General features: G+C 42.6%; 1 protein-coding gene across 1 annotated transcript in view; it reads left to right on the top strand.

The window, feature by feature from the left end:
* The window catches only part of LOC139418193 (cell surface glycoprotein MUC18-like), a 67,829-nt gene extending 41,637 nt beyond the window's left edge, over positions 1 to 26,192 (top strand). Inside the window, exons 2-16 of the mRNA XM_071167457.1 lie at positions 12,554 to 12,678; positions 12,946 to 13,174; positions 13,577 to 13,647; positions 13,745 to 13,832; positions 14,083 to 14,262; positions 14,976 to 15,103; positions 15,545 to 15,689; positions 18,053 to 18,168; positions 18,316 to 18,457; positions 18,705 to 18,835; positions 20,920 to 21,061; positions 21,726 to 21,761; positions 23,935 to 24,064; positions 24,313 to 24,430; positions 24,576 to 26,192. Of these exons, the coding sequence (XP_071023558.1) occupies positions 12,554 to 12,678; positions 12,946 to 13,174; positions 13,577 to 13,647; positions 13,745 to 13,832; positions 14,083 to 14,262; positions 14,976 to 15,103; positions 15,545 to 15,689; positions 18,053 to 18,168; positions 18,316 to 18,457; positions 18,705 to 18,835; positions 20,920 to 21,061; positions 21,726 to 21,761; positions 23,935 to 24,064; positions 24,313 to 24,430; positions 24,576 to 24,596 (1,802 nt within the window). The 3' untranslated portion in view covers positions 24,597 to 26,192. The remainder of the gene's footprint in view (positions 1 to 12,553; positions 12,679 to 12,945; positions 13,175 to 13,576; positions 13,648 to 13,744; positions 13,833 to 14,082; positions 14,263 to 14,975; positions 15,104 to 15,544; positions 15,690 to 18,052; positions 18,169 to 18,315; positions 18,458 to 18,704; positions 18,836 to 20,919; positions 21,062 to 21,725; positions 21,762 to 23,934; positions 24,065 to 24,312; positions 24,431 to 24,575) is intronic.

The raw sequence follows: 26,192 nt of genomic DNA on the forward strand, positions 1-26,192 counted from the left end.
ATACTGCAAAAGAATAAATCATGTGACTATACTAAAGAAAAATAAACTATACTGCGAAACAAAAATAAATTATATAAAGAATGATAGTAAAAAGCTTTGGAGCACATTAATTGAAATTTTGGGGGAAAAGGCTAACTCAGCCCATCATTCATTGATGGCTCATTCATCACAAAACCCACTGATATTGCCAACTACTTTAATGACTTTTTCATTGGCACGATAAGCAAACTTAGGAATGACATGCCAGCAACAAACACTACACTTCCAAGTACAGTATATTTGACCAAATTATGGAAGACATGAATTGTACTTCTGAATTCCGTAAAGTCAGTGTGGAAGAGGTGAAAAAAATGTTTGTTGTCTATCAATAATGACAAGCCACCAGGGTCTGACAATCTGGATAGAAAATTACTGAGGATAATAGCGGATAATATTGCCATTCCTATTTGCTACATCTTCAATTTAAGCCTACTAGAAAGTGTGTGCCCTCAGGCCTGGAGGGAAGATAAAGTCATTCCACTACCCAAGAATAGTAAAGCACCCTTTACGATCATAGTCTGCTGCTGGAAAAACGTATGTGTTATGGCTTTACACCCCCTGCTATAATGTGGATAAAGAGTAACTTATCTAACAGAACACAGATGGTGTTGTTTAATGGAAGCATCTCCAACATAATCCAGGTAGAATCAGGAATTCCCCAGGGTAGCTGTTTAGACCCCTAACTTTGTTCAATCTTTACTAACAACATGCCACTAGCTTTGAGTAAAGCCAGTGTGTCTATTAATGCGGATGACTCAACACTATACACTACTCAACACTATATCAGCTACTACACTAATTGAAATGACTGCAACACAAAGAGCTGCAGTTAGTTAGTTCTAAATATTTCTAAAACTAAAAGGATTGTATTTGGGACAAATAATTCACTAAACCCTAAACCTCAACTACATCTCGTAATGAATAATGTGGAAATTGAGCAAGTTGAAGTGAATAAACTGCTTGGAGTAACCCTGGCTTGTTAACTGTCATGGTCAAAACATATTGATACAACAGTAGCTAAGATGGGGAGAAGTCTGTCCATAATAAATCGCTACTATGCCTTCTTAACGCCACTATCAACAACAACTGTCTCCCCGAGACTACTGTTCAGTAGTGTGGTCAGGTGCCACAAAGAGGGACTTAGGAAAATTGCAGTTGGCTCAGAACAGCCTTACACTGGCAATACTATAGTGCCTATAAAACATCCAATAGTCAAAGGTATATGAAATACAATTGGTATAGAGAGGAATAGTCCTATAAATACTATATCAACTACAACCTAAAACCTCTTACCTTGGAATATTGAAGTCTCATGTTAAAAGGAATCTCCAACTTTCATATGTTCTCATGTTTTGAGCAAGGAACTTAAACGTTAGCTTTTTTACATGGCACATATTTTACATGGCACACATTTTTACATGGCACATATTACTTTCTTCTCCAACACTTTGTTTTTGCATTATTTAAACCAAATTGAACATGTTTCATTATTTATTTGAGGCTAAATTGATTTTATTTATGTTTTATATTAAGTTAAAATAAGTGTTAATTCAGTATTGTTGTATTATTACAAATAAAAGAAATTGTCCGATTAATCGGCATCGGCTTTTTTGGTCCTCCAATAATCGGTATCGGCGTTGAAAAATCATAATTGGTCGACCTCTAATGCACACCCCACAAGTCATGTCACCAGAGGTCTCTCCACTGTCCAGAACAGACTATGGGAGGCGTACAGTACTACATAGAGCCATGACTACATGGAACTCCACATCAGGTAACTGATGCAAGCAGTAGAATCAGTTCTGATGCAAGCAGTAGAATCAGATTTTAAAAACAGGTAAAAATACACCTTATGGAACAATGAGGACTGTGAAGAGATACACAAAGGTACAGACACATGCATACATCGTGATATTGTTGTATGGTGGTATTAAACATTTATTGTAGAAATGTAATGGTGTAACAATGTTATATGATGTAATGTTTAACTTTTGTTTTATATGTAATGTAAGTGCTTTAATGTAAGTGCTTTGGGCTCCCGAGTGGCGCACTGGTCTAAGGCACTGCATCTCAGTGCAAGAGGCGTCCCTGGTTTGAATCCAGGCTGTATCACATCCGGCTGTGATTGGGAGTCCCATAGGGTGGCCACAATTGGGCCGGGGTAGGCAGTCATTGTAAATAAGAATTTGTTCTTAACTGACTTGCCTAGTTAAATAAAGGTTAAATAAAATATATATATATATTTGGACCCCAGGAAGAGGCAGCAGCTAATGAGGATCCCTAATAAATACATGGGGACCCCTAGTTTGGGAACCGATGTAAGTTTGACTTTTTGCAGTACTGAAGGAAAGAATCTTTGCGAGTGTGAAACTAAAGAATAATAGGAACAGGTGCACTCAGTGGCGTAACTCAAACCAGGCTGAATTAACTCAACAAGTTCAGAGACTGATAGACTGAATTTGTTCATGAGTTCAGTAGTATTGAAACGGATATATAATGACTAGCCCTTATCCTATGACTGCGTAAGGACATATTCAAACAGAACAGCAGCTATGCATTATGTATGCAAATGCTACAAAACAGAAGGCTACATAATGTTGCTCTTAAATCAAAGTTATGGCCTAAGGTGCAAAAGGCATATCCAGTTAAAGGCACCAGAGCACCTGCTGTTGACATCCCAGCAGGGACATTACCCAGAGACAGTTTCCATGACCCAGACTTCTGCAGAGAAACTTCAGAACTGAGCCCTCTGAATGAGGAGGAAAGGAAATGCAAGATTTGTTATGGGCACAGGTGGGGCAGGCTTGGGAGAGATAAATCAAAAATTGATAAAGAACAGTGTGTCGTTGTGTGTGGTCTACTGCCTCTCCTCTATTTTCTCACCTTTGTTCCCCCTCTGACCACCCCCAATCCCCCCTCTACCGTTTCCCACTAAATCACTTGACAAATGGCCAGGCGGCAGGTGTCAATAAGAGAGTTCCCTGTCCCCAGCTGTGCCTATCTTTAGCATGTGAATCTGACAGATGTTCCCTTTGTTGCAGCTGCCCATGTCAGCGTGAACTACACCTCTCTATCTAACCCAGGACTACTCTGTCCTCTTTCCCGGCACAGCGTGACACGGGTCACCCAGCGGACACCCAGCAGACCTCTCAAGGTCTTGGCACGGCACTCAGTCAATAAAGAGCTGTTATTATTATTCCCTCCACAGAGGATTTAGTCCCAATCACAAATCTAGATGTACAGTAGATAGGAAAGGGAAAGCACTCAACATTCTGATATGAAAGTCCATGGCTTGGAGTTATGAAAACAGTTGATATGTCATTGAGCTTGACTTTGTTTGACTGGTGGTGGATTTAGTCGAGGTAAAGGAGGCTGTGTTTTTTGTTCCTGGAGTTGAGAATCTGTTTCAATGGGAAACATGGGCAGTTGGTACTTGGTTGTGAAAACAGAAGTGGTTGTAGGACTTCTAGTCCTGTCGTTTAGTGCTAGGCTGTTTGTGGCTGCTGTAAACAGTGCTTTAGAGAGATGACAGTGCGAACTGGGGACGAAGAGTATAATACACTGAGGGGTGTGAGGAGGAAACCAACAGTTGTTTTTTCACTTGCTGGTGCTGGTGGGGAGAGAGGCTTGGGATTGGTGGGCAGCTGAAACTACTCCAGGCAGTAGGATTTCACACACAAACCTTTCCCGTGCCAAACCTCAGAACATTTACAACACTGAATTCTCCTGTCGAGCTTGAGCTACTATTCCAGTCCAAATCGAGCCATTCGAAGCCTAATCAGGCCCTGTCTCCCAAAGCACAGTTTGGTTTGGGGCTGTGTACCTCTAAATCTGCACATCTTAATTTAAACACGAAAATAACTCATCTACTCAAATCAAATCACATTTTATTTGTCTCGTGCTTTGTAAACAACAGGTGTAGACTAGCAGTGAAATGCTTACTTACGGGCCTTTCCCAACAATGCAGCGCATTTGTTGTTCCTTGACCACGAGACTCTTGCATTCAGTCTGCATGGTCAATGCAGTACATACAACAATTTTGATGACAACGATGCTGTTTTCACTTTGCTTCTTAGTATAAATCCACTAGCGTTCTATAATTACACTATTTGTTTGTGTTTCTTACATCTGCAAACAGCTAGTCTTTTCTTAGCAAGTTGGGCCTAAATCGTGTTAGCCACTAACGCTAATCGCTAGCCTAAATGTGTCAGCGCAAAAGTAATTAGCTATACAGCCTGATAATACCATTGATGGTGTAGACCTAAATTAGCAACTGTATCTTCTAAATCAAAGAGGAATACGCAAAGCATGAATATGTTAGCTACATGAAGTAGCTAAGAGAAAAAAACTTCAATGTAGCCAAAGATTATAGGGTCTCCTAGGAAACACTTATCAACACTTCAGTTCCTACCCTTTCACAATAACTCTTCCCTGGCATTTTCATTTGTTGTCATGTCAAACAACACTGTATTCAAAGTGCCCACTATTATATTCTAACTTTAGAATGAGAATAATCATTCTATTTCTATGATTCCAACAGTTCACCACTGTGTTTTGCTCTACATTGCAAGTCAAATCGCAATTGCAACATTTGTTTAAAACAAGGCCTAGATTGTTTGCCCATATCGTGCAGCCCTACGTGACAATGTGGAAATTATCTCAAATGAGTGCAGGAAATGCAGAAATTGATGAAAATGCTGAACATTTTTTGGGGTTGAATTGAACGGTATAAAACGATCACTTAGAATGTATGTGTTGCCACCCAAGGGTCACGTACTACTCATAAAGCAAATTTCAAACTTTTATTATTCAAAAACATAAAATACAATTTTAAATACATATTTTAAAAAAATACCGTGATATGATATTTTGACCATATCTCCCAGCCCCACTTGGCTATATACACAGGGTACCAGTATCAAGTCGATGTGCAGGGGTACGAGGTAATTGAGGTAGATATGTACATATACACTGAGTGTACAAAACATTAAGGACACCTGCTCTTTCCATGACATAGACTGATCAGGTGAATCCAGGTGAAAGCTATGTTCCCTTATTGATGTCAATTGTTAAATCTACTTCAATCAGTGTAGTTGAAGGGGAGGAGACAGGTTAATGAAGTAATTTTAAGCCTTGAGACAATTGAGACATGGATTGTGTATGTGTAGCATGCAGAGGGTGAATGGGGTGGCAGGTATCCTAGTGGTTAGAGCGTTAGACTAGTAACTGAAAGGTTGCAAGATCGAATCCCCGAGCTGACAAGGTAAAAAGTCTGTCTTTCTGCCCCTGAACAAGGCAGTTAACCCACTGTTCCTAGGCCGCCATTGAAAATAATGTTCTTAACTGACTTGCCTAGTTAAAAAAGTAAAAAATATAAAAAATGGGCAAGACAAAATATTTAAGTGCCTTTCAACGGGGTATGGTGCCAGGTGCACCGGTTTGAATGTGTCAAGAACTGCAACACTGCTGGATTTTTGACACTTTCCCGTGTGCATCAAGAATGGTCCACCACCCAAAGGACATCCAGTCAACTTGACACAACTGTGGGAAGCATTGGAGTTAACATGGGCCAGCATCCCTGTGGAACGCTTTCGACACCTTGTAGAGTCCATGGCCCGACGAATTGAGGTTATTCTGATGGCAAAAGGGGGTACAACTCAATATTAGGAAGTAATTCCTAATGTTTTGTACACTCAGTGTAGGTAAGGATAAAGTGACTAGGCAACAGGATAGACAATAAACAGTAACAGCAGCGCATGTGATGAGGTAGTGCAAAATCCATAATCCACAAAACCAGGTTTATCTCAAGTCCCATTTAAAGAATCCCTTTAAAATAAAAGATTAGAATTCAGACTAGCCAAGGCTCTCATTAGCTGACAGCCGGGAGTTTGAAAATGGGGGGGTTGGGTTGGGGGTACCCTTATTAACGTTGTAGTGCACGTGTGATCACTCTGCTATTCTCTTTGAGGGCATTAAGCCCTCGTTGCGGGGGGTTCAGAGGACTGCAGAAATGCTGCTGGTTGATCCTCGTCTCGGGTGTGGCTCTGCCTGGCTGACAGCATCTTGACGTCTGATCGATGGGATAAAAGAACGGGTAAATGCAGATGGGCCTTTGTTGTGTGACTTGTAGAAGTGGGCTGAGAGTTCTGTCAGGACAATAGGGTTTAGTTGGTTGATGTAGCATCACACACAGGCAGACAGCAGTGTGTGTGTGTGTGTGTGTGTGTGTGTGTGCTGGGAATGTTGGAGAAGTGCTAGAGGGGTTGGAGTCAGATTATTGGCAAGGTTGTATTGAAAATCATAGTGCTCTTTAAATCTGGTCCATTTGATGGTTTTCAGTGTATTTCCTGCCAAAAAAATACATAGAATACTTATTCCAAAGTAAAGATAAAGCCACCTAAGGCCAGTGGGATTTATTCCCCACCTCCACCCTTTGCTTTCTCCTCCTGGACTTCTCTGAGAGTAGCCATTATGTTGCTAACCACTGGCCTGAGGGCAGACACAAGGATCTCTTTTGTCAGGTTTCTGTGAGGCTGCTGTCAAGAGAGTTGTGAAGCAGGGATTCTATTTATAGGGTTGTAATAACATCACAAGCCAACGTCTGATATGTTGTATCTTTGCAATGGGACACCTGACCTTTCTGCTTTAATGTCAGTCAAGCTTGTCTGTCATTCCTTGTGATTTTAATTCAAGATAGAATCAGAATCACCTTAATCAGCTTCGGGTCGTCTACCTGGAAACGCATGTGAATGTCACTCTTGACTGCCGTACATTTTTCAGCCCCTTTTTGGATCATATGACCTGTGGCTATATTTATGATCTCTGGGGAGACTATGCTTTGCAAAATGTTGAGAAAAGCCAAAAGGACCAAGAAGCTGGAGAAGAAAGTCCATTCAGAGTCAAGGTTTAATGATGAATGATGTAAGCCTATCAAAGATGTCAACCAATTTACACTTAAACAACCTTAAAAATTTTACTCAAACATATTATGGACATCCATGACCTTTAATTATAAGCGCCTGCTGATAGTTAACCAACATGCATGTCTGACCTCAGAAACACTGGGGGTTTGATATTGATGAGGCCTGGAACCCATCGTTCACAGTGGAGCATGTTAGTTAGAAGTGTAAATAAAACATTATTTTACTCCTTCAAGGAGGAGGGCTTCGCCACGGGCAAGAAGCAATGTCAAGGCTTAAGACGTTACTAACCCACCGGGAGTAATTACAGCTGTTTAAAAAACATTAGGATCCGCAATATTTGTTGAAGGCAGGAACACATTTGAATATGCGTAACAAGTAGCAAAACACATTGGCACGGCATTGTGTTTTGGTATTCCACGGTTCAACCGTCATTGCATGGTATTCCACGGTTCACCCGTCATTGCATGGTATTCCACGGTTCACCCGTCATTGCATGGTATTCCACGGTTCACCCGTCATTGCATGGTATTCCACGGTTCACCCGTCATTGCATGGTATTCCACGGTTCACCCGTCATTGCATGGTATTCCACGGTTCACCCGTCATTGCATGGTATTCCACGGTTCAACCGTCATTGCATGGTATTCCACGGTTCAACCGCCATTGCATGGTATTCCACGGTTCAACCGTCATTGCATGGTATTCCACGGTTCAACCGTCATTGCATGGTATTCCACGGTTCAACCGTCATTGCATGGTATTCCACGGTTCAACCGCCATTGCATGGTATTCCACGGTTCAACCGCCATTGCATGGTATTCCACGGTTCAACCGTCATTGCATGGTATTCCACGGTTCAACCGTCATTGCATGGTATTCCACGGTTCAACCGTCATTGCATGGTATTCCACGGTTCAACCGCCATTGCATGGTATTCCACGGTTCAACCGCCATTGCATGGTATTCCACGGTTCAACCGTCATTGCATGGTATTCCACGGTTCAACCGTCATTGCATGGTATTCCACGGTTCAACCGTCATTGCATGGTATTCCACGGTTCAACCGTCATTGCATGGTATTCCACGGTTCAACCGTCATTGCATGGTATTCCACGGTTCAACCGTCATTGCATGGTATTCCACGGTTCAACCGTCATTGCATGGTATTCCACGGTTCAACCGTCATTGCATGGTATTCCACGGTTCAACCGTCATTGCATAAACCCTTTACTGACACCCAGGTTCATGACAAGGGTTTATGTGCACGTCGAGGTTGATGTTTACATTTAAGTTGTGAAAAAGAGTCTGTTTGTGGTGTCCCTTGCATAAACACATGTGAAGTGTTCCAAAAACACATTTTCATGTGATCACATGATCTCGTTAATGTGTTAAGCAACGTGATAACATGAAACTACACATGTGAAATGTTCCAAAAACAGATTTTCACATGATATCACGTGAGAATGTAATGTGAAAATGTGATTTTCTATGTAAAATCATGTGTTTTTTCTGTAAGGGGTGTGACTGAGAAGGATGTTTGGTGTGTGTGACAGAGAGTGTATGTTTGTGCTGTGTTGGAGTGTGTGTTCGTTTGGCTCTGGCATGGGGGCTGCAAATGTGCTTGCCTGCCTGTGCAAGGGGATTCTGTGTGTCAAGTTCATGTGCACACACGGCGGCCTGCCCGCTTTGAGGGATTTACATGTTTGATGTAGACCACCACTTCCAGTATTTTCTCTTGGAAAGAGTTGACGTTAACCCTCTCTTTGCTGCCATCTGAATGAATGCCCCTCCTGGGGAGATTTGTGCCAGAGTGTAGTTCACAAAGCCAGGGGAGCTCAGTAGGAGGTCAAGGGGTCTTATTACTCCAGTCTAGGGATATGTGCTTTCACAATGTGTGTGTGTGCATCACACAGCACTCAGATTGCAGAGCAGAGCTCAGGCTCTCTTTGATCTCAGGTGGGTACTATGTGGACTCCCCCAGGTGTTTCAGAGGAACCAGGGGGTGCTGTTCATAGTTCTGAGAGGGTTAGCACTGCCTAACTGTCAGCCCAGGTTACATACCAACCCCACCGACTGACCCCTTTGAATCCCTGAGATGGTTTAGAACTACCAGGGCTGACATTTTCAAACCACACCACATAGAACACCTGGTGTTTTGAAGAACGACAGAAGGAATCACCATTGCCTGGATAGGCTTTGGTGACTCTAAAGATGTGAGTGTTAGAACAATGTTTTTTAATTAAGTGGATCACACGTCAATAGGAATCAATAGAAAGCCTGAGCACAACAACTCCTCTTTGGAAGGTGTGTCCATGATCTATATGAGGAGTTGATGCAGGCAAGGCCTCTAAGCAGAAACAGGCTCAGAGAGTCAGGGCCAAGGAAAACCAACATGAGACCCCAGGCACATAAACGTTATAGGCCTACCCCCACATACATTCCTTTCCCCATGTTAGCAAGATTCCATATAATATGGCACTGTTTATCAGCCACAACATACATAGGGCACTGTTTATCAGCCACAACATACATATGGCACTATTTCATGCCTGCCTAGACATGTAGGGATTATGCTATATCTCCCATTTAAATAACTTTAATTTCTCTTGTTACAGATGATTGTGTGTGTTGTTGTCAGCGGTTGGCAGAGGCAGGGTGGGTCTGTTGCCGTGGATAAAGAGGATGACAAGGAACAGCTGGAGCTTTAGTGGAGCTCAGCTGGGCCTTCAACCCAAGCTGATCTGCTTTGTCAGCGAGAGAGGGGCGGTGCACATAAGCTAATGTTGTGACTACTGTGATTAGCGTCTGATGCTATTGTCTGCATAATGACCGACTGTATGCAAGACTCCCCTCAAACAATCCAGGCAGCACTTCCCATTGTCTCAATGCTATAGTCTGCAAGGCCCCATCCGTTAACAATGCAGGTTGGACTCAATGGGCAACATTCTCTAAGAACGGGACAAACTGTAATTCTCCTCGATACACACACGCACACAAACACCCCCTCCACCTCTGTGACAGCCTAGAAGTTTTGGGCTTCATTACGGGCCCTGTCAACACATCCGAATATCCTGTGGCTGTTTCCAGACTGGTGGAGTGTTCGTCAGCCAGCAGACTCTGTGTTAACAGAGGCTGGGGAGCTGTGATGCCCCATGACTATAGGTCAGGTATTCTGCTGGTGTGTCTGTAGATAAGGCAGCTCGTGTTGGCTTTGGAGTCAAATCTCCAGATGAGTAGATATTCTGTCCCCATGTTAACCGGATTAGTCCCAAGAGACACAATCTTTTACATCAACTTCCTGTTCCATCATGAGCTAAACCACCACAGTTCAGGAGATAAACAGCAAACAACCTTGGTGGTAATTTTTTTTTCTCCCTTTATTTAACTAGGCAAGTCAGTTAAGAACAAATTCTTATTTTCAATGACGGCCTAGGAACAGTGGGTTAACTGCCTTGTTCAGGGGCAGAGCGACAGATTTGTACCTTGTCAGCTCAAGGATTCGAACTTGCAACCTTTCGGTTACTAGTCCAACGCTCTAACCACTAGGCTACCCTGCTGCCGTACATGACAAACTCCCTCTAACCTCTGAGATGGAAAAATGCATTCTGAAGAGCACAATGGCATGTGCGTCTTAGGGTCACGGCTGGCTGAACACAGCCTTGAGCCTCAGAGCTCATAGCAAAGGACATAGAGAGAGAGACCAGAGGAGAGACAGAGAATGGACACAGTGCAAAGCCCCACCAAGCAGGGCCACAAAGAGCAGACTGGTTGCATTGCGCTGTGGATGGGATAAAGAAGGGGTAGTCAGGGAAAAGCAGGCTGACAATGCTGGTGGGAGAGCTCAATAGGATCACCGGTATGTGACTGTGAGTTTAATAAGGGGTGTGTACGTGTGCGCTTGCGCGTGTGTGCACGCTTGCGCACGTGTGTGTTTGCGTGATCTATAATGACAGATCTGAATATACAAAACAAGTTTGAAAATACTTCCAGAAAGTGCAAATCTTCAACATTCTGTGGCTTATGGGCCTGGACACAGACAGACATACTCAGACACATACGCCCCCGCAACACGCCCCTGCCCACACACCATACAAACAATGAACGAGGCCGATTCCAATTCCATTCCCTCTTGCTCACCCAGGACCCCCCTGGCCCCTCTAGTCTTTGACATTGGCATTCCTACTCTTAGACTACTCACTGTACCAACTTCACCCCCTAACCCCTGCCAATGTCTGCTCTTCACGGCACCCCACCTGCACCAGCCCCCATCTCCCACGTTACCAATTAACAGGAAGCCTCTCTCAAGTCTCTACACCTCTCTCCATGCTGAAGTGAAGATGAAGGCAATAGAGGGTTGGGGGAGGGGAGGTAGGGTTGAGATGGAGAGAGGGAGAAAGAGAGGGGGGTTGAGATGGAGAGAGAGAAGAATTAGAAGAAGAGGGGGTGTAGAGGGGCATGGGGGCCCCAGTGGACTAGGATCAGGCTAGATATATGTCTTTGAGCCAGAAAGAGGGGGATGTAAGGGGTAGAGAGGGAGAGGACAGAGTAGGGGTCATATCTAAAAAGTCAGTCTGTTGGATTACTGTTGCACCAAGGATATCTCTCCACCATGAATGGGAGGCTTCATTTGGGGCATGTCTCCATCTGTCTGGCTCAGACAGGGTATCACTGTAGATAGAGATCTGGGTGGAGGAGGCTACCTACTGGAGATCACAATAACAATGTGGTAAACAAAAACAACACGTATTTTAAGCCTGTCTCAGAGAGTGTTTGTGTGGCTCAGCTCCAATGTCGTGGGAAGAAGCTTGAGAGCAACATTACCAGCAAATGTTTTAAGTGACCTTCAAACCAGACACAATTCAATTACTATTGCGTATTTCATTGTTACTTCAAATTACAAAACCCTGCAATAGCAACCCATATAACTTTTCTTTGGGTAGCTCTGTGACCCTACACAACTTCCCAGATCTGGCAAGAATAGTGCTAGATTCCACATCCTATAAAAACAGTTGTCTTTATAACACTGTTATAGGTCAAACTCTGTCTTGTGTCTGGTGGTTCCCATGACAATTCTGATGGGACAGTTTTATGCTAGTTTGTTGGCTCTGTTGCAGGTTAACAGGGAACATTGCAGTAATTCTTCAATCTGTGTGTAAATCAAGCCTTTTCTATGTGCTGGCAGCTGACTCGCTTAAGTGCTGGACACTGCCCAGTGCTGCTGGAGGGACCAGGGTGGGCCCTGCTTCACACATTCCACACATTGTAACATCTCTCCTCTCTACTAGCCAGCCACATAGTCTAGTTCTCACACCGTTAGAGCGGTTAAAACACTGGTCCCACTGATCCATAGATGATCCATCAGTTTGCAATAGAGTAAACATTCTGGCTCCCAAACTGCCTGTGTGTCATTATAGTATGGCACAAAAGTGGCAATAAATAATAGTATTTTGAAATCACTTTTTTGGAGATAAAACATTGAACTGAATGCTAAAACATGAATATTCAAAGCCTGCTTTTTGCCTGCCAGACATGTTGTTGTGGTCCTTGATGAGACAAGATACTGACTGGGTTGTTGTGTTTGCTCTTTGCAGCCTGGGCCAAGGTGGACATGACCATGGAGGAGAGTGTGGAAGTGTACCTGGGCGACTCAGCAGGCATCCCCTGCCAGTACGTCTTCAGTGAGCAGCCCAGAGCGTTCATGATCCAGTGGTTTGTGGTGAGTACTTCTGGACCATTATCTGCCCCCCCCCCCCCCAACTCACCCAGCCACCCACTCAGTCTATCTCACACACACGCCAATTTGTTTCAATGTACGGTGCAAGGTGTTTTTGCCATTCAACCTAGTTCATCTTCTAAATTGAATGAAATTAACTCAACCTATGCCTGGTGGCCCTTTCGCTTGTACAAGTGTATAACAGAACAAATATCAGCACCGCCCAAATTATTATTACTATTATTATTATTATTATCTCCTTCCCTACAGAGGAATCACAGTAGCCGGGAGCGGATCTACTACGGTGACAATGCACAGCAGATAGTGGACGATGGTACAGACTTCACAGGCCGCATCACGGTGTCCAACATCGGGGACAAGGAGGGTGTGCTGCTGACCATCCAGGATGTCCAGCTGACTGACGAGAGGGAGTTCTTCTGCCAGGTCAACGGCATGGCTGCAGGCAACGGAGAAGGCAAGACCCACCTCAGGGTGTTCGGTAAGACATTGGAGCAAGACATTGGGGGGGGGGGGGGGGGGGGGGGGTCCAGATCTGTTTGTGCTTGATCCAATTCATCTCTCTACTGACCATTTGACATTTGATTTGAGTCATTTAGCAGAAGCTCTTATCCAGAGAGACTTACAGTAGTGAGTGCATACATTTTCATACTTCTTTCTCCTACTTGTCCCCTTTGGGAATTTAACCCTCAACCCTGGCGTTGAAAGCCACACAGGAGCCCCAACTCATCTCTGTGTGTTCATTTCTTGTTATCCCAATGATAGAGGATTTGGTTACAGCACATACAGTATGAGTACATGCTCTGCCCATTACCATGTGTTTCAGTGGTTATTGATAGAATGCTTGTTTGCATTGATAATGCCATTTTATATTTTATTCCAGATCCTCCAATGGCCCCAGTAATTGAAGGTGTCCATGCTGGAATCTCTGTGACCAACGAGCTGCCATCAAGAGTAGGCATTAGGCAGTCCACTTGAGTACATCTCAATTTAGCTCTCAGTCTATGAAAGCACCATTGAACAAGCAATCTTATTCTCTGTGTGTGTACAGATTGCATCGTGTGAGGCAAGGAATGGCTTCCCCAGACCCAACATCACCTGGTACCGTGGCATCAGCCCACTGACCCCCACGCATGGCCGTGAGTAGCAGGAATACCAATACAAAAAAAACGATCTTAGAGCAGTTTTAACATCTTCACTGCCACTCTCACTAATGGTCTATTGGAGAAAAACTAGTCAAGCAATTATCTTGTTTTGACTCCATGTGGTGATACTCACAACTGTCACTGAAATACTACATGTTGTCGTTACATGAAGAATTGTTTCCGGATATCATCTATCTGTCAGCCTGTAATGGTAGCTAAATCAGTGTTTTCTCACCCCTCCCAGAGATCAACGTGGTAATTCTGGTGACCCGTGAGTTCAGTGGCTTCTACACGGTCCAGAGTGAGCTGCAATATAAAGTTGCCAAAGAGGACAAGGATGTCCTGTTCTCCTGTGAGGTCAGCTACTACGTCCCAGGAGCTGTGAGGACGGCTGAGTCCAAGGGCATCAACATCACTGTGTACTGTAAGGACCCAACTAACTCAATATCTTATACCCCAGACATTCTATTTCTAACCACATAACTTATGCTGACTCAGCATGCTTTCGGGCAGCAGGTAACCAAGTGGTTAGAGCATTGGGCCAGTAACCCGAAAGGTTGCTCAATTAAATCCCCGAGCTGACAAGGTAAAACATCTGTCGTTCTGCCCCTGAACAAGGCACTGTTCCTAGGCCATCATTGTAAATAAGATTTTGTTCTTAACTTACTTGCCTAGTTAAATAAAGGTTAAATAAAAAATAATGAATTGACTGTAATGCTAACTAGAGCTAATACTACTTCAGTGTGTTAACGGTGCTTTCCAATTGTTTTTATGACTGTCCCTACCATGAAACTAGTAGGATGGTCACTGATGTTTCTCTCTACAACACCCAAGTTAAAGCCTATGAAATGATATCAGCCTACCTCAAACAAGTCAACAGCTTCTGGGCTGTCAAAGTAGTAGGCCAACTAATGTAACCCAAACCCACCCATCTTTGGCGCTCTTCAAGTTTAGCCCACAATATTTTCTCAATATATCTAGTGTTGTTTGAACCAATTTTGCATACCATGACAGCAATGACAAAACACAAACTCTGCTGTTGTCAATGCTGAGTAAATGACTGGCTTGTAAAGCTGATTAGCCTAGTGACTACCAGGCATTGCATAGCCACGTTGATTTATGGGTTTTGTCCCGCAGACCCCACAACCGTTGTCGAGCTGTGGAAGGAATCCCCCCAGGGCCTGGTCAAAGAGGGGGACACTGTGGAGATCCGTTGCCAAGGCGATGGCAACCCCCCACCGCCCTTCACTTTCAACCGACAACAAGTAAGAAGGGCCCTCCTTTCTGTGAATGTTTTTTTATATGCAGACTCAGGCCTTGGAGTAGAAGTGTAGGCCTTGTGAACAGGACCGCATCATGTCTGACCCTGTGGCTCTGGGATAAATCTTTAGACCCTTTCAAGGTCTGTGACTGACTGGAGATCAACATTTCTCATTCCTGTGTGTTCATTTGACCACAAAAACACATTTGGGGGGTTCCCCTGTTGGGTCTCAAGACTGGGATGTGGATAGAGGCATGGTTTGGTCATTTAGAGGGTCACAGGAACATGTTAAAGTTAAAGTTTATGTAGCTCACAGTAACCAGACTAATTCAGCTGTTGGTTGGGTGTGACTTAAAAGGATAGTTCATCCCAAAATCAAAGATTTATTAGCCTAAATGTAGATCCTGTAATATGACAGTGTAAACCTGATGTCATCCCCTCTCAGGAGCAGGAGACAGCGTTGGAGGCCAGCGATGACACATTGGTGCTGAGGGAGGTGACGCGTGGAGACAGTGGGGTCTACCAGTGCCGCTCACTGGATCTGGACACTTACGAGGAGGTCATGGGAGACGTGCAGCTCATTGTCCACTGTGAGTTAGCTAACACACACACACACTGAAACATGTGCATGCACACACATGTATTTATGCTCTTTTGGTTTGGACTGGAAGTGGTTGAATTTCTCTGAGATTGATACTAAGAGTATTAATGTCCGTCAGCTGCTTGACTGAGTTTCACACCATCGATAATTTCATTACCAAGATAGACAGCTCTGCTGTTGTCTTCCACTCACTCACTGTTACCATGTGATAGATAGACATACACATGGTTAGCAGATGTTAATGCGAGTGTAGCGAAAGCACAAGCATTTCGCTACACTCGCATTAACATCTGCTAACCATGTGTATGTGACAAATAAAATTTGATTTTGATTTGATTTGTCACTGCATCACTTAACTACTCATTAACCTTTTATTGCAGTGGGCTAAATCAGGGTGACACAGAGGGTTTCTTGGTAGTCTTAAACAAATCTACTTTGAAACAAAAGTATACACCTTAGGGGCTTACAAAAAAGAAGACAACTGTACCATGTCAGCTATAGAGCTGAAATGTATTTAATTTAGAGTGTGCATCCCAATATTACACGTTATATACAGTACCAGTCAAAAGTTTAGACACACCTACTCATTCAAACGTTTTTCTTTCTTGTAGTATTTTCTGCATTGTAGAATAATAGTGAAGACATCAAAAACATGAAATAACACATGGAATCATGTAGTAACCAAAAAAAGTGTTAAACAAATCAAAATATATTATACATTTGATATTCTTTAAAGTAGCCACCCTTTACCTTGATGACAGCTTTGCACACTCTTGGTATTCTCTCAGCCAGCTTCATGAGGTAGTCACCTGGAATGCATTTCAATTAACAGGTGTGCCTTGTTAAAAGTTCATTTGTGGAATTTCTTTCCTCCTTAATGTGTTTGAGCCAATCAGTTGTGTTGTGACAAGGTAGGGGTGGTATACCGAAGATAGCCCTATTTGGTAAAATACCAAGTCCATATTATGGCAAGAACAGAGCAAAGAGAAACAACAGTCCATCATTACTTTAAGACATGAAAGTCAGTCAATACGGAACATTTCAAGAACTTTGAAAGTTTCTTCAAGCACAGAAGTAAAAATTCATTAAGCGCTTTGATGAAACTGTCTCTCATGAGGACCACCACAGGAAAGGAGGACCCAGGGTTACCTCTGCTGCAGAGGAATAGTTCATTACAGTTACCAGCCTCAGAAATTGCAGCCCAAATAAATGCTTCCCAGAGTTCAAGTAACAGACACATCAGGCCTTCATGGTCCAATTGCTGCAAAGAAACCACTAATAAAGGACACCAATAAGAAGAAGAGACTTGCTTGGGCCAAGAAAGACGAGCAATGGACATTAGACTGGTGGAAATCTGTCCTTTGGTCTGATGAGTCCAAATTTTAGATTTTTGGTTCTAAGTGAACGGATGATCTCCGCATGTGTGGTTCCCACCGTGAAGCATGGAGGAGGAGGTGTGATGGTGTGGGGGTGCTTTGCTGGTGACACTGTCAATGATTTATATAGAATTCAAGGCACACTTAACCAGCATGGCTACCACAGCATTCTGCAGCGATACGCCATCCCATCTGGTTTGGGCTTAGTGGGACTATCATTTGTTTTTCAAAAGGACAATGACCCAACACACCTCCAGCCTGTGTAAGGGGTATTTTACCAAGAAGGATAGTGATGGAGTGCTGCATCAGATGACCTGGCCTCCACAATCACCTTACCTCAACCCAGTTGAGATTGTTTGGGATGAGTTGTACCGCAAAGTGAAGGAAAAGCAGCCAACAAATGCTCAGCATATGTGGGAACTCCTTCAAGACTGTTGGAAAAGCATTCCAGGTGAAGCTGGTTGAGAGAATACCAAGCGTGCTCAAAGCTGTCATCAAGTCAAAGGGTGGCTACTTTAAAGAATCTAAAATATACTATTTCATAGTTTTAATGTCTTCACTATTATTCTACAATGTCTAAAATAGTATTTTTTTTATATATTTTTTTACTCTTGAATGAGTGGGTGTGTCCAAACTTTTGACTGGCACTGTACATCACTGAACACTGAAATATAACAAAACTGTTGGACATAGAAACACCGGATTTTCAGCGTAAAAAAACCCAAATGTTTATTAATTATGAAATTATGAAAAATATGAATAACATTCCACCCATGAGTCCACTAGGTAATTTGATTGCAGGAAAGGGCTATGATAATTTAATTGATGTCAACATTTTCACAGTCGATAAATATTATGATTTGCAGTGGTGTAACTCAAATCAAGAAAACATTTGATTGGAATAAGGTTGCATGGACCACACACCAGCATGTCACTTAGCCATTGTTTCTTTTTCACATCATGTTTCTCTCTCCAGATCTGGACCCAGCCCTGGTGGTGCCCAAAGACTTGGAGATCATGTTCAAAGGAGAGAGTCTGACTGCTACCTGCAACGCTCTGTCTTCTCTGCAAACCTTCACTGTCTGGTTCAAGGTACAATGCACCCTGTAATAAGCACCAACTTAGTGCTTTAAATGCAACACAATTATAAGACTGACATAAACATGTCGCTTGCCAAATGTAGCTAATCATGTGTTGTTATTCAGTTGTGGACTTAGTCTATTTTTTTCCTGTGTGAAGAATGGGCAGCAGGTTGGCACAGGCCACATGCTGTTTCTGCAGGACGCCACCTATGACACAGCAGGAGAGTACGTGTGTGAGGTGACTGTTCCTTCTCTGCCTGGACTGCACACCTCTGGTTCTGTCCACATCATCGTCCAGGGTTAGTCACCAAACCATCATTTCTGAGGAATTCCCCCATCAGGGGGTACGCATCTTTGCTTTAGCCCAACACTATCACTCCTTGGTGATTAGTTGTATCAGGTGTGATTAGTAAAGGCATACAACAAAAATGTGCTTCCACCCTGGGGTTCCCACCAGGAATTGATTGAGAAACACTGAGTTTGTCAGATCAGATGTTTTCATACCTAACAAGCGGTCTTTAGCAGGGTCTATAATATGTCCCCCAGGTGCTCCCCAGATGAAGGATGCTGACAGGGAGGTGGAGATGGAGGAGGGAGCTGGGAAGTGGATGAACCTGAGCTGTGAGGCACATGCACACCCCCTGCCCACCATCTCTTGGACTGTCACTGGCAGCCAGGTAAAACAGGGCATGGCAGAGCACTGGGCAGTTAACGTACACTACATGACCAAAAGTATGTGGACACCTGCTCATTGAACATCTCATTTCAAAATCGATTAGGCCTGGCTCGATGTCGGCGTTCCAATTCATCCCAAAGGTGTTCGATGGTGTTCAAATCAAATCAAACTTTATTTGTCACATGCGTCGAATACAACAGGTTACCGTGAAATGCTTACTTAAAAGCCCTTAACCAACAGTGCAGTTCAAGAAAGAGTTAAGAAAATATTTACCAAATAATAAGGAAAAAGTAACACAATAAAATAACAATAAGTTTGCCAGCCAAAGCTTGGCATTGAGCATGGTGATCTTAGACTTGTGTGCCGCTGCTTGGCCATGGAAAGCCATTTCATGAAGCTCCCGACGAGCAGTTCTTATGCTGACGTTGTTTCCAGAGGAAGTTGGGAACTCGGTAGTGAGTGTTGCAACCGATGACAGACGATGTGTACGCACTTCAGCGGTCCAGTTCTGTGAGCTTGTGTGGCTGACTACTTCGGGGCTGAGGTGTTCTTGCTCCTAGACGTTTCCACTTCACAATAACAGCAGTTACAGTTGACCTGCTCTAGCAGGACAGAAATTTGACGAATTTACTTGTTGGAAAGGTGGCATCCTATGACGGTGCCACGTTGAAATTCACTGAGCTGTTCATTAAAGCCATTATACTGCCAATTTTTGTATATTTTATACCCCTGTCACCAACAGGTGTGGCTGAAATAGTTAAATCCACTAATTTGAAGGGGTGTCCACATACTTTTGTATTTATAGATTATGTGGGCATATTTACAGTTGAAGTCTGAAGTTTACATACACTTAGGTTGGAGTCATTAAAACTAATTTTTCAACCACTCCACAGATTTCTTGTTAACAAACTTTAGTTTTGGCAAGTCGGTTAGGACCTATAATTTATGCATTACATAAGTCATTTTTCCAACAATTGTTTAAAGACAGATTATTTCACTTATAATTCACTGTATCACAATTCCAGTGGGTCAGAAGTTTACATACACTAAGTTGACTGTGCCTTTAAACAGCTTGGAAAATTCCAGAAAATGATGTCATGGCATTAGAAGCTTCTGATAGGCTCATTGACATAATTTGAGTCAATTGGAGGTGTACCTGTGGATGGATTTCAAGGCCTACCATCAAACTCAGTGCCTTTTTGCTTGACATCATGGGAAAATCAGCCAAGACATCTGGAAAAAAATTGTAGACCTCCACAAGTCTGGTTCATCCTTGGGAGCAATTTCCAAACGCCTGAAGGTACCACGTTCATCTGTACAAACGATAGTATGCAAGTATAAACACCATGGGACCACGCTGCCATCATACCACTCGGGAAGGAGACGCGTTCTGTCTCCTAGAGATGAACGTACTTTGGTGCGAAAAGTGCAACTCAATCCCAGAACAACAGCAAAGGACCTTGTAAAGATGCTGGAGGAAACGGGTACAAAAGTATCTATATCCACAGTAAAGCAAGTCCTATATCAACATAACCTGAAAGGCGGCTCAGCAAGGGAGAAGCCACTGCTCCAAAACCACCATCAAAAATCCAGACTACGGTTTGCAACTGCACATGGGGACAAAGATCGTACTTTTTGGAGAAAGGTCCTCTGGTCTGTGTGAAGCTTGTGGAAGGCTACCCTTCCCTTGGTTTGACCCAAGTTAAACAATTTAAAGGCAATGCTACCAAATACTAATTGAGTGGATGTAAACTTCTGACCCACTGGGAATGTGATGAAAGAAATAAAAGCTGAAATAAATCGTTCTCTCTACTATTATTCTGACATTTCACGTTCTTAAAATAAAGTGGTGATCCTAACTGACCTAAGACAGGGAATTTTTACAAGGATTAAATGTCAGGAATTGTGAAAAACTGAGTTTAAATGTATTTGACTAAAGTTTATGTAAACTTCTGACTTCAACTGTACATGGCATGAATGTATGATTTGAAAACATTAACATCTAATTTTCTTGGTGTGTCTGTTCCAATGCATATTGGTGTGACTGGTGACATGACATTGGTGTGTATGCTTGTGTGTTGACAGAGCTGGCGCGAGGTGCTCACCAGCGCCACGGAGCACAGCACAATCAGCCTGGTGTCCATCAAAGTGACCTCTGACATCACAGCCTTCTGCAACGCCACCAACGAGATGGGCACAGAGGCAAAGTCTTTCAGCATCAGTGCCAGTAAGCCACCCTGCCATATACTGTACACTACATAGGAATATATAGGCATACACACTGAGTGTACAAAACATAAGGAACATCAAATATTGAGTTACACCCCCTTTTGCCCTCAGAACAGCCTCATGGACTCTACAAGGTGTCGAAAGCATTCCACAGGGTTGCTGGCCCATGTTGACTCCATTGCTTCCCACAGTTGTTGTCAAATTGTCTTGATGTCCTTTGGGTGGTGGACCGTTCTTGATACACACCGGAAACTGTTGAGTTTGAAAAATCCAGCAGCGTTGCAGTTCTTGACACACTCAAACCGGTGTACCTGGCACCTACTACCATACCCCATTCAAAGGCATTTATATATTTTGTCTTGCCCATTCACCCTCTGAATGGCACACATACACAATCCATGTCTCAGTTGTTTCAAGGCTTAAAACCCATTATTTAACATGTCTCCTCCTCTTCATCTACACTGATTGAAGTGGATTTAACAAGTGACATCAATGAGGGATCATAGCTTTCCCCTGGATTCACCTGATGTCATGGAGAGAGCAGGTGTTCCTAATGTTTTGTATTTAGAATGTATGGAATACTGTATATGGGCATATTATGTGGAAATATATTTGATGATGGGAACCTCTTACATTTTAAGTGTTGTTTTGCTTGTCCACAGTTCCCATGGTCACTTCAACTGCACCCTACTCACCTGGTAAGACAGAGATCTTGCTATTATTGTATTCTTGCTGATGAGAACAGGAGCGTGTTTGATCACGCAAGGAGGATAACCCTAACCCTAACCCTAGACAGTTGGAAGTTAGATGGAGTACAGAGTATAGAGAGGAAACAGCATGAACTTGTGGGGTGGGATTCGTACCCATGGCACTATGGATAACGCTCCAGCACTGTTTCTCTTCTTCTTGACCTTTGAATCACTCTGATCCAGTTGAGAAGCGCTTTTAAAAATGATTTCTGAATCCACACCAATCCAGACCATGAAGGATTAGCCAACAAGGCAACTAAATAATTCATGATTTTCATACGGGCATAGTGTTTGCAGGAAAAGGCGGGAGAATTGGCTCTGCTCATACATTGAAAATTATGTGACAGAAAAATAGGAAAAAAAGAACAAGACAACACTTAGGAAAATATAAGGATGTCCAACACCTAATGTTTTTTACAGTTTGTCTAGCATTTCGAGAAATGTTTTGAAGTGGTTGATTGCCAAAAGCACATATTTTGAGTTAAATTTTGGGGAAGTTAATGCGCTGTATCACTTCTTTTATTGAGCTGCTGCAATAGAAGTTCTCATAAACCCATAATGTTCCTTTTAACAAGGGCTTACTCCATGTTTAAAGAGAGGAGTTAGTAGTTCTGGTAGGGAGGAGCACTAACTCATTTCCTCCTGGGGTGATTGCACTGAAGTGTTGATGGCTCTGTCAGAGGGGCAGGCCAGGGCTGTTTCACATCGCTCTCTGCCCAGTGTCTGGAGCACTCACTCACAAGCATGAGAGTTGAAGCTGCTCACTGGGCGCATTTCAACATAGATTATTGGGTAATATTGGGTTGAGACATTATGAGATTACAACAACCTATATTCACCCACTCAAAAATATAGCCAAAAGTTTGTTGTATTTCCAATGTTCTATCTAAAAGCACAACCAAATTCCAATGGAAAAACAATGTCTCATTTTTGGTTTAATTGTCACCCAAATGTCTATCACTGCGCTTTCAACCATTTTAAAAGCACAGGAAAGTTCAAATGGGAATACAATATCAGATAATTTGTTTATTTATACAACAGATTGTGATATCGTTGAGATTACATTAAATGTACATGGTGCAAGTTTAAGATTCTGTGCAGATTATTACAGTAATTGTGACGATCTCTACAGCCCTGCGATGAATGCTCTCTCGAACATGCACACTTTACTGATTACTTAATAAGAAATGTATAGTTATAGTAACTTAAAAATGTGGCCATGGATGTGTTGCACATTTTAAGGTTGAACGTTACATTCGTTTGTAAGATAGCCTTAACTTTATGCTATTTACTGTAATACAAAAGTTATATTGAATTGTTTTGTTGACAACACAACCAAATATCAACATTTAACTAATATTTTTGATTCTGCATATACATTTAAAGGTAATTTCCGATTGTGCTAACATATGCAGCGTTTACCGTGAATGTTTACCGTGAATGCAGTCACTGCTTAAACTTTACATTTCAATCACCCTGTAAAACTGAAGCTCCGCGATGTGGATTGAATAGAGCCCTTGATCTGTTTCCCATCTGCTTCTTATGACTTGACCCATAAATCATGACCAATATCATCATACTCTAACACTGTTCTACAACCTGGATCCCAGGACTCCCTGGAAAAAATGTAATATGTTACTGAGTGGACTGTCCTGGATAGTGGTTATCCTCCACATCTTCCTATGTTTTGTCCTACTAGAAGAGGATGGGCTTCCCATCTGAGCTGGGTTCCTCTCTGTGTTTCTTCCTTCTAGTTTTTTTCCCTGGCCACTATGCTTCTGATTTTGCTTCTACTAGCTCTTTGGGGTCTTGGCCGGGTTATTTACTGCAAACACTTTGTGACAATTGCTGATGTAACAAGTTGTCACAACTGCTTTGACAACTGCTGATGTAGACAAATCTGAGTCATTTTGGCCTTATGTTGTCTGTCAAGGGATGTTTTCACTTGTTTTGTATGCTAGGGGCACTCTCACATGGGGTTATGGGTCACTGGTCACACATGTATAGGCAGCACAGGTAACCAGGAAATGTTTACACATATCATGTCCGGATGATTCCATGATCAGGTATAAGCATTAACCTGAGTTTTCCCTCCCCTCTCCCTGTCTGTCTGTGTGTATAGCTGAAGGAAATGGTGTGATCATCGTGGTCGTCATCATCTGTGTCCTCCTGCTGGCCGTCCTGGGCAGTGTGCTCTACTTCCTCCACAAGAAGGGCAAGATCCCCTGTGGCCGCTCTGGCAAGCAGGAAATGTGAGTTTTCTACTTCAACAACTGGTCTAGGGCCAGGTTTTGTGTCTAGTTCTATAAGGTGGGTGCTACACATAGGTAGTGGATGAGGGTAAATTACAATGTAAAGCACTCTGAGCACTTGAAAAAGTGTTATATAAATGTATTCCATATGTTCATCCATAATTGAGTCTTTCTGCCTCCAAGAATGTGATACTATCCTCACTGGAGAGGAGTAGAGAGGAAACTGAGTTTGTGCTCTCTATCCACAGCACTAAGGAGAACCCTAACAAAGATGGCATTGTGGTAGAGATGAAGACTGACACCAAGACCGAGGAGGCTGTTCTTCTGAAGGGCGTTAACGGTGACAAGAATGTCCCCAACGACCAGGTAACTATGAATATGAAAGCTATACGCTAAACAGAAGTAGCTTACTGTCTGTCTTTCTTGAATCTTGCATTGCCCACTGTATTGACATTTGTTGGTGTTTTTTCTCCCTTTCCTCTTTCCCTGTGTGCTTTTCCCTGGAGTAAAGTACATGGACCTGAGGAAGTGATATATGCAGAGGGCTGAGCTCTGACGTAGCCAGCCGAAGCTCTTCGCCACCCCACCAAATCCACCCACAAGCCAAGGCTAGACTACTGGAAGCCTTGGGAAAAATGAGTTAGGACTCTAATTAGGAGTCAACCAATCAATCACTTTCCCCACATTTGTGTTCAGCAGTATTCACCATATCTGGCCAAAACCACACAGGAACACACACGACTGATTTTAAGGTGTTTGGAGGATGTTTTGATTGCTCCATTTTACCCATTGTAATTTTACACTGTTTCCCCAAAGCCTTTTTACTCTCTCGTTTGCCGGTTTCAAGTGTACGATGATGACGTTCATTAACTGTGCGTTATAAACTTTATAAACTGTATATATTATATATATATTTCATTATTTAAGATATTTTGACACAGACCTTTCAAATTCAGACTTGGTATGGTATTATCTGTTTATGGTCTCACTTACTTTAGCTATTCATCCATGGTCCTTGATTTGGCGATTCTACATTATTTTATGGAGGTAATCTGGCCATAAATGACCACCAATATGTTTGTGGAGAAACACCACGTCAACATTTTCTCAGCAAAACTCATAATTTCAGAGTAATTCTCTTGTGAATTACTGTCAAGCTCTTGTACTGTTTGTAAATAATCGTGGCATAAGAACCATTTGTAGCTGTGGCCTTCGATTGTCTTTTTTGAAATGGCCTATTGTGTTATCTGCAGCGCCTGTGGAAATTTGTCTCACTTTGATGTAAGATACACTGAAATGTTTCCTTATTTTATGATTTGCTGTTTATTTCTTTATATTTGGGTGAGGGCCAAGGAGACCTGAAGCTCATTTTGTGTGTGATACATTTTGGATGCTTACTGTAAGTTATGTGCATGGAAGAAGCTGTTGCTAGCGCAAAGACTGCCTGACGTGCATCATTTACAGAATGATATGTTAAAGGTATTATGATTTTTGATATTGTACACAAAGGGGAGAGTTCAATTGGTACAAATACTGTATGTTGTGATCCAAATATTGCCTTCAAGGTAATATTTTAGTGGTCATTGTGTTTAGTTGAAATGACCCATTTTGTTCAGCCTGCTTACATCCGGCCATAGGACTGCAGATAGTGGACTTTTGGTAGTATGACTCCAGTAAAGACACTGCTCTCAACTGTGTGCCTTTTATGTTCAGTCTGGTTTAGTTGTGTTGTAGTGTTCTGATGCTTATGGAAAGAAGAGGTCTGGCCTTAATAACACTGTTTGAATTACATTCATGTTGCCCAAAGACAGATCCCAACACGGGAAACACTTTTTGATGCCAGTATGTGGATGACTGGCCATCATGATGTGAAAAAGGTTCACTGTTGTCCACCACCAACAGTAAAAACAGCTTGTTGTGCAGTTGGCTCAGAAAACAGAAACTTGAGGGGACAGTTATACCGGCTTCCTCCCACCCCAACCGCTTTCTTTGAGTGATGTGTTTTTGTTGACAATATAAAACAGCTACCGTTGGACAGGAATGTTTGGACCTGCACAGTTCATTATTGGTTTATAATGGTCTGATCTTGCAAACGTGTGTAAATTAAAGTACAGTTCTTGTGATTTGA

This window comes from Oncorhynchus clarkii, chromosome 10 (assembly GCF_045791955.1).
Source record: "Oncorhynchus clarkii lewisi isolate Uvic-CL-2024 chromosome 10, UVic_Ocla_1.0, whole genome shotgun sequence".
Lineage (NCBI taxonomy): Eukaryota > Metazoa > Chordata > Actinopteri > Salmoniformes > Salmonidae > Oncorhynchus > Oncorhynchus clarkii.